Here is a 9,517-nt window from a genome sequence, read left to right as displayed (position 1 = left end):
AAATAGTTATTCTAATAAAATAAAATTGTTTAGCACATGGGTTTTAATAAGTAGGCAAACGATAACCTTCTTATTTAAGGTCAGTGCCTTTTTGTTTTCAAACATATGAACCTGAAACTTGAGAAAGTTGGTCGTCAGGTGAGAGTAATATGTCAGCTATGTATTTTGGAGAAGTTATCAATAGAAGTTAGTTGCTTATTCAAAGAATTATTGTCATAAGTCTTATGTTACATTGTGTTCTTTTATAGATTATGGAGCTTTGTGGTGCAACAAGACTTGGTTATTTTGGAAGAAGTCAGTTCTATATTGCTTTGAAACTTGTAGCTGTTGCCCAGTCTGGTTTCCCTTTAAGAGTGGAAAGTATTAATACAGGTAAATATGTGACACATTAGTAATTGAAATGAAAATAGACTTCAAGTCACAAATGAAGTTGAGTCTTTCTGATATTACAGTGGCATTTGTGACCTTGAGAAAAGTGTCATGACTTTATTCTCCCCACCTTGCTATTTAAAATTTGTGAATATTGGAACACATTTATATCTATTTTAAGTGTTATGGCATATATGTACTTCTTGCATATTTGATTATATAAATCTGTTAAAATGGTGATTGTTATAGCATAAATTTACTAAGACTTGTTTAGAATTTAGGTAAGTAATTTTATCAAAGTAAAGGGTGCATTGCAGTGACCCTGATATATGCTTTCTTTATATATTTTTCTAAGTATAAAGCAACATTATACTTTCTTTTCTTGTTTGTGAAAACTGAACGCTCCATGTAAAATTAGAAAGCATTAGTTAACCAAAACTTTCTGGTTGATAGAGATACTGTTAAAATATTGGCAGATTAAAACCTAGTTATAGGCATCTGACTGCCTTATACGTATCACCTAGGAAAATTTGTTTTTCTATTATTTGGAGGTGTGTTGATAATGAAGTAGATGGAAATTTTATAAGGTAGGCACTTAAATGCAGAGAGTTTTGTGATTTTCATAGGGAAAAGAGGAAAGAGAGAACTGCATTTTCTGTAATGTTAGGATTTTTATACAGTAGTATTAGTACCAGCTTAGTTTTAAGTGCTCAGTGTTTAATGCCAGCTTAGTTGGAGGTTTTCATTGTGGACCCCTAGTGTGACGCACGTCCTTCTCCTCGTGTTGAGAGTTTACATTCTTTTCAGGTAATTTTGAGTACTTTGCATAAACACTGAATAAACTTCATTTCCTCATTAGTGTGGAAATTCTAAGGGAGATTCAGGGAATTATAGTGGAAGGAAGTACATTTTCTTCTGAAAATGATTCTGCTATGTTATTCTGGTCTAGACTGACCTACGGAATTCTTAGTTTTTTATTTTTCTTCTTTATTTAAAACAGAATGTAGAGTATCTGCCTGTAGGAGTAAAGTAAGCCAGACTAAAGTTGGTAGATTGAGCTGCTTGTACTGTGTCTTTGGTAGGTGAACAGTAAGGTATTTTCAGGAATTTCTGCCATGAAAATGTTTGGATTAATCTAGTCTCAAACTTAGTGACATATTCTGTGTTTTACTTAGAACTCGAACATCTTACTTTAGAAAATTAGTGTGAGTAGAAACAGCATAGGCTTTGGGGTCAGACCGACCTGGGTTTAGATTTTGTCACTTACTGTCAATGAGCTTCAGTTTGCTTACCTGTAAAATAGGGACTTTGCAGGGTTGATATGGTTATGAGTGCAAACATAGGACCAGACATGCAATGGACATTTAATACAGCTATTTTTATAACCCCTTGGAAGGACAATTTGGTATTACTATTTCTTTCTAGGTTAGGGTCTCCCTAAACAATTTAAGGAAGAGGATGAATTAAATTTCGTAGTGATAGACATTTTGTTTCTGTTGTTTATGTATCAGTTTTGCAAAAATTCTTTCTAATATCTAATTCACCTCTTCAGGTTTTAATGTGTGCATCTTTTTTTATTTTAAAGTAATAATTATTTTTGCCATTAATAGTAAAGGACCTTCCTCTGCCAAGATTTGTTGCTTCAAAGAATGAACAAGAGTCTCGCCATGCAGCCTCATATTCTTCAGATTCTGAAAATCAAGGGTCTTATTCTGGTGTTATTCCTCCACCACCTGGAAGGGGGCAAGTGAAAAAGGGGTCCGTAAGCCATGATACTGTCCAGTCTCGTACATCTACAGATCAACAGGTAGTCACGTGCATGTCAGTATTATCAGTTAACATCCTGTGTAGATGTTTACACTAAAACTTTTACTGAATGCCTTAACAGTGAAAATACTATCTTAAAATTAAAATTTAAAAATAATGATACTCTTTCTAGGAGCCTGCATCTCCAGTAGTTTCACCACAGCAGTCCCCACCAGCGTCTCCACACACATGGAGGAAACACAACCGTCACCCCAGTGGAGGAAATGGTGAGAGGCCTCTTGCAGGACCTGGGCCATTTTGGTCTCCCTTTGGTGACGCACAATCAGGTATTTAGAAGTTCTAAATGTAACAGTCATTTATTAAAGGTGTAAATTGAAGGAAACTTGATAACATTCCTTTAAGAGTTGCCTCCAAGAAAATTTTAATTATAAGTTAAGTGCCTTAAATGGAAGCAAATGCCAACTGTGAAAATTTATAAGTAGATGTATCACTTTGGTAATACATTGGTAATTGCATTTATTTATATCTATGATGCTTAGATAAAAGTTTATAGATACCAGATTCTCTGAAGGTAAAATGAATAAGTGATTATTTCCTAGAATATTATGAGATAATTTTCAATTGACAAAATATTTCATTTTGGAAATTAACATTTCTACAAAGTTAGAACTCGAAAGAAAACTTATATAATATGTGTATTGTGAATTGTTACAATAAAAAACCAGATAACTTTATATTCTTTAAAAGTGAGTCAGCATGTTTGCCCGTTCTGCTTGTAGGTTCTGCTGCTGGTGATGCAATGTGGTCAGGGCATTCTCCACCTCCACCTCAAGAAAACTGGGTCAGTTTTGCAGATACTCCACCAACCAGTACTCTTTTAACCATGCATCCTGCTTCTGTCCAGGTGTGACATTTTATTGGTATTGCATTTTTATTTGCTTCATTCAAAATACTGCTGCAGTCATTATTTTATATTTTGCTGTTGCGAATTTTATGAATGTAAATTCACTTTTATTTAAAAACCACAAAACAAACAAACAAAAACCAGAACTCCACTCTATGCCTTTTCTTTAAGTCTGTTATCATTGAAATGTTTCACTAAAAGTTTTGACTGATTTTCTTTCTAATTTCTTAGTGAACTTTTGAAAGGTTTTGGCATCTAGGAATATATTTGCTTGGCTTTCTTGGCACATTTTCATAACTTTCTGTTGCTTACACATTGCTGTCATTCTATACATTTATATAATCATTGTCCAAAAACATTCAGTAACCTGATTATAAGTATGTGGTTTGCTGATGAGTTTGTGAAGACTTCTTATATTTTAAACATCCACAAAAAGTAAGTTTTACTTTCAAAGATAAATAACCTAGCAATCTTGGTCCATGTAATCATATAGATAGATACTGTACTGAGGAAAAAATGTTTCATTACAGGACCAGACAACAGTACGAACTGTAGCTTCAGCTACAACTGCCAATGAAATTCGTAGGCAATCCAGTAGCTATGATGATCCCTGGAAAATAACAGATGAACAAAGACAGTATTATGTAAATCAGTTTAAAACCATTCAGCCTGATCTAAACGGATTTATTCCAGGTGAGTTGTTAAAAAACAAATTTTTCTAGATGGGACAGTTCAAAGTCTCAGTTTCATAATCTCAAAGACATGGTTTTATTGGTCAGAGATTATAAAAGATAATTAATTCTCAAATTGTCTAAAAAGAGTTTATAATTACTAGAGACCAAAAACATGACATATACACATGTTAAGGTTACCTTTTTTTTCAATGAAAAAGGTCTTAAGACCACATTTGATTCTTGGGTCTGTAGGTTCAGAATAATGCTAAACAACACTGTTTTAATATTTCAGGATCTGCAGCTAAAGAGTTTTTTACAAAATCAAAGCTTCCTATTCTTGAACTTTCTCATATTTGGTAAGTGTGGTGTATATTAGTTGGGTAATGTGGGTTATTTCAAAGGAGTTTCCAGCAGGTAGATTTTTTTTAACCTTAAAAATAAACTATTAGAATAACCTTTTAAAGAATGTTCTTATAACTCAGTATTGTCTTAAAATAGTCAGATTCTCTCTCACTCTCTAGAGAAGAAATAAAGTGATACCAGTAGAGTAGTTCTTTAAAAAGTGCTAAAAGTCTTTAAGCTATAGTAGCTGTTTCTTATTGCTAGTATAATGCATGGAATAAAAGCTAGTTTGCTCATACATGGTTGTATTTATTCCATTTGGTTTTAAACAAATTTAGTAAGTCCTATACCAACCATGAGCTTAAGAACAGTGCTTACATGCATATAAGCATAACCAGTGGACACAAGACACTGGGGGGTAGGGGAGGGTGGGGGAAGGTCAAGGGGAAAAAAAAAAGGAGACATATGTAATACTCTTTGTAATACTTTAAGCAATAAAACAAAATTAAAAAAAAAAAGAACAGTGCTTAACACTCATTTAAATACCAACTGAAGACTCAGGATGGTTGCTGTGTGGTTGGAATCAGTCATTAAATTACAATCACAAATTACTTTTAAAAAACAATTGTCAGATAAACTTAAGTATTGTTTCCACTTTATATCTACATATTTCTCTATATTCTAAATTTTATTAATAGGGTTTTTAGTAGCATAGAGTGCTATAGTAGGAGATAGGTAGATAATGCCTAAAACCAAAATGTTAAGAACTAGCAATATATACATGCTATTTATAGTTTAAGGTGATAAATTAAAAAAAATGGTTGTTCCTGCATCTAGGAAATGGAAGGATAGCAGGGTGGGGCTGCTGTCTTTTTGTATCAAGCCTTGTAATTGTTTTGGATTCTTTAAAATACATACATATAAACTTTTAATAACAATAAAAACAAAGTTTTAAAAATTTTTAGTGACTTCTTAAAAAAGCCTGATTTCAACTAAGTCCTGTACCTAAAGATACATATGGTTAAAGGCCATTTCTTTGGTGACCTTATTTTTGGGGGGCTCTTTTTTCAGCATTTTATTATGAAAATTTCAAGCTCTTAGAAAAGTTGAAAGAATTGTGCCTTAAACCACCCACATGGCCATTGCCTGTAATCTACAGATATCCGTTTGCTATATTCACTTTGTTACACATCTTCCCATCTATGGGATTTTTTAAATTATTGATTGCTTGCACTTTTTCTGAAAAAGGATTTCTCTTTTTCTTTTTTTCTGAGACATAAAGGGATCCAAAGTAGAATAGGATTCCATTTCTGATGTTTTTCTTTTAGGGAACTCTCAGACTTTGATAAAGATGGAGCATTAACACTGGATGAGTTTTGTGCTGCTTTTCATCTGGTAGTTGCTAGGAAGAATGGCTATGACTTACCAGAAAAACTCCCTGAAAGCTTAATGCCCAAGCTGATTGATTTGGAAGACTCAGCAGGTAAGATCCAGGAGCTTGAAGAGACCTGATTGCGTGCCTTGACAAATAACACTTGGTTCTCAAAGCACAATCTAGATGTTAAAACTTAGCTTAAAAGCATAAGCATTTCATCAAGGGCATGTACATTTGCCATTAGAATAAGATGTACAGCCTGAACTGGATCAATATTTTGTCCTTTTAGTCAACTGTAAACAAAGATAAAGACTATATGCCACTATTTTATTTTACACTTGTGACCTGCTGAGATTTGAAGAGCATTTCACAGTGTCTTGGTATTTTGTCATTCTTTAATTACATTTTATATTGTCTGAAGTGGGGAAAGTAGCCTGTCTTCATTATCAACATTTTTCCATTTAATGCATCTTAATTTGTTGAAGGGAAATACCTGGTTTATCATTAGACCTTTGCAGTCTGCAAGCATTTTCCTTTTAAAAAGCCAATTTCTTCAGATGCTAAAGAAATCTGGAAATTTTGTGTTTGATGTAGATAATACTACATTGTTGTCATGTTTACAAGAATGCTTTTATAAATGCTCATATTTACAGATAGTTTTATTTTAAAAGAAATAGAATATAGGGGCTAAAAAATGAGTACTTTCTTTAAAATTCTGAATGAATAAAAGGAAATCTAATGTTAAATTAATGAGTCTAATTAAAACTAAATTACTGTCTTTGGTTTTTCTATCTAAATTCTTTTTTAGATATTATGATGGAAGGAATTTTATACTTTTTAAAAGAGAAGTTAAAACAGAATTTGGCTCTCAAGAGGGTATTCATCTATTGGGCAGCTTCTGTTTAACCCAGAATTGCATATGATCTGACTTTATTGTGTAAATTATGTAGTAGGAATCATATGCATATTATTATTGTCAAAAAGAGGACTATCTCCTTAGATTCAAGAATCTGTGTGCTGCTAGTTTTGCTAATTATTCCTGTGACCTTGGGCAAGTTCTTTTTGTTTTTCTACCTGAAATGTGTATTTGATGCTATTCACATTTCAGGGCCTGAACACACTGACCTTTTATCAACCAATAAGTCTATTTAAAATTTTAGGGTTGGTTTTAGTTTTTTAGAACCATTATCCTATGAGAATCCTAGAGTTTTCCTGATCATTTTAGGCAGTTATTAGGTATCAGTTAACCTCTGACTTGAGCTAAAAGCTTAGTATTTTTGTTGGGTAATTTTGCTTCAAAGTACTTTGATTTACCTAATTAAAAAATAAACAAAAAGAACTTCATTTGGTTTATTTCATAGTAGCCAAAAGGGAAGAAATTGTGGTAGCCACATATTTACTGTGCCATTGATTTTAAAATTAGGCCTTGTGTCTAGAGTTTTTCTATGACTTTAATCCTTTAAAAACTGACAGCATAGTATAACTTAAATCAAGCTTATTCTGTTGTGTGTCATTTTCTTGAGACTTGTCTGATTCTGTTATCTGTTGCATATAGATGGGTGAATCTGGCTTTTGCATGTAGTCTTTTTTTCCTCTCTTTTATTTAATTTAAATAAAATCTGGGATTCTTTGTAAACTTGATCTACTGCCTGAATTTTAAGGCTAATGATTTAAGTCGAAGTTCTTTTCTGGGCATTTTTCTTTTTACTCCTGTTAGATCTGTTTAGCACAGAGTTACTCTTATTTTCCCCCCTGCATACACCTCTACACTATTGTTCTAATTATAATTTTAAAGGTATCAAAGGCTCGTAGTTGTTGGGGGTTTTTTTTTTACCATTTGCACATAATCTATGTAATTTTTTGATGAAATTTATTGTAAACATTTGACCACACAATATTAACTTCGAATCTTCTTTGCCCTAACCACTAAGTGATAAATTTGGAATTTTGTTAATTTGGGGTTGGGGGAATGATTAACCTTTTTTTTTTTCTCCCAGCTATCATAAGCCTGAGATTCATATGCCACAAGTCCTTTGAATATAGAAATTGTCATGTGACACTGTGGATCAATCAAGATCTGTAAAAATCCTTTTAAATAGCTGTGTTTTTAGAAGTTCACAGTTGAAGGGGAAACCACCCAAGCAGTTCCTTTTGGCTGACCTAAAAATTGATCATAAATATTTCCTCTATGGAGCTTTTCTGACTTTCAGACAAAAGTAGTTACTATCTTCTCTGATCTCTCATAGTATCCTATGCGCTGTTTATTGTGGCACCTATCACACTGTTCTTTTTTTTTCTTTCTCTTTCCACCACTACATTCTGAGTTAATTTTAAAAAAAAGAAAAAAGGAAATGTGTCATATTCACTGTAGTATCCCCAGGCTCTAGCACTTTGCAGGCATGTGCTCAGTTGCTCAGTAAATAACTGCTGAGTGAATTAATGCTAAATGTGTGCCATTTTTAAAGTAGGATATTTTTCTTAACATATTTCTGTCTTTGAAAATATAGTCTTTTGTTATATGTTTGTAATGTTGGGACATACTAAAATATTCACTCTATAAGTATTTTGTATTTACAATTTAATAACTCATAGAAAAATAGATGGTGAAAGTGATTACTTGAGTTACAGTTGTTTGGAGAAACGAGCTAGGCTTTGTAAAAGCATACAAACATGGGTGGGATAGATACATATTTTTTCCAAAATTATTTGAACAAGTTTATGGTATTAAATAGATAAAATAAAATTGCTAAGGGTCATAGGTATAAGTACGTACACAGACCTGAATTAAAATACTTATATTTAACATCAGCACTAAATATGGCAACTAAAGTAAATAGAAAGGAAAACTTGATTTTTGTTGTCTTACAAAAGAAAGCATATAAAAGTTCATCTGTGGAAACAGTTTTCTGAACCTGAATTCAAGAAAGAATGTTTATCTTCCAAGAATTGTTACCTTCTTTAAAATAAAAAAGGGTTAAGGTGACCTGCTAGCCTACCACAATAGTGTATCATAAAGGGAAAAAAAGCATGTTAAGATGCTTTGCATCTTAATTTCAGTCTCCAAAGAATCTTTGTTGTAGCACAGTTGCAATTTTACATACACTGTATTTTATGTGATTACTAGAGGCCCGGTGCACGCATTCGTACACCCGTGGGGTCCCTCGGTCTGGCCTGCGCCCTGTCGTAGTCCAGGACCCCCCGGGGGATGTCGGACTGCCAGTTTCGGCCTGATCCCTTCAGGCCAGGCTGAGGGACCCCACTAATGCACGAATCCCTCTGAGATTCATCAGTCTGTTCCATGTTTCCATGCCTGGGTATTGAGCATCTGCCCCCTGGTGGTCAGTGCATGCCATAGCTAATGGTCAAACGGTAGAACGGTCACTTAGGCTTTTATATATATACATTTGATAGACTAGTGCCCCGGTGCACAGATTATGCACATTGAAAGGAAATTAATTGAAAGGTAGCCAGTGGGGTGGGACTGGGCGAGACGGGCCACACATGCCCTGGAGCCAACCTCCCGCGGTCCCTCCCCAGCCAGCCGCACCTGGGGCAGCACTGTGGCTCGAAGGGCATCTGTGGAGGGAGCAGGGTCCCTCAAGTAGGTAGGGTCCCTTGGCCTGGCTTGCGGGGATTGGGCTGAAACCGGCTCCCTGACATCCCCAGAGGAGTCCCGGATTGCAAGAGGGAGGTTCTCGGGTGACCCACCCCGGAATCGGGCTCCCTCTTCTCTGGTTCTGGGGTGCGTCACCTGAGAACCACCGCTGCCACGTCAGTGCAGCTCGGCAGCTCCTGCATTGAGCGTCTGCCCCCTGGTGGTCATTGCACGTCATAGCTACCGGTCAGACGGTCGCCTAGCCTTTTATATATAAATATCTCTCTCTCAAGCTACACTAGAGGCTCTTGGGTGGGCAGTAACTAGATTGGTCTTGTTCATTTTATCTCAGCACCTAGAGCAGTGGTCGGCAAACTGCGGCTCTTTGGCCCCTTGAGTGTGGCTCTTCCACAAAATACCACGTGTGGGCACGCACGTACAGTGCGATTAAAACTTCGTGGCCCATGCGCAGAAGTCGATATTTTGTGGAA

General features: G+C 35.0%; 1 protein-coding gene across 2 annotated transcripts in view; it reads left to right on the top strand.

Annotated features, from left to right (window-relative positions):
• The first annotated feature begins 242 nt into the window (after positions 1-242).
• Positions 243-9,517, top strand: part of REPS1 (RALBP1 associated Eps domain containing 1) — a 44,328-nt gene continuing 35,053 nt past the window's right edge. For both annotated transcript variants that reach the window (XM_005859064.2, XM_014533873.1), the window contains exons 1-7: positions 243-372; positions 1,980-2,176; positions 2,309-2,462; positions 2,916-3,040; positions 3,571-3,733; positions 4,007-4,070; positions 5,385-5,539. In XM_005859064.2, coding sequence (XP_005859126.1) covers positions 252-372; positions 1,980-2,176; positions 2,309-2,462; positions 2,916-3,040; positions 3,571-3,733; positions 4,007-4,070; positions 5,385-5,539 — 979 coding nt within the window. In that variant the 5' untranslated portion in view covers positions 243-251. The remainder of the gene's footprint in view (positions 373-1,979; positions 2,177-2,308; positions 2,463-2,915; positions 3,041-3,570; positions 3,734-4,006; positions 4,071-5,384; positions 5,540-9,517) is intronic.

Source organism: Myotis brandtii, unplaced genomic scaffold (genome assembly GCF_000412655.1).
Source record: "Myotis brandtii unplaced genomic scaffold, ASM41265v1 scaffold123, whole genome shotgun sequence".
Taxonomy (NCBI): Eukaryota; Metazoa; Chordata; class Mammalia; order Chiroptera; family Vespertilionidae; genus Myotis; species Myotis brandtii.
This window is presented reverse-complemented; position numbering and strand designations above follow the sequence as displayed.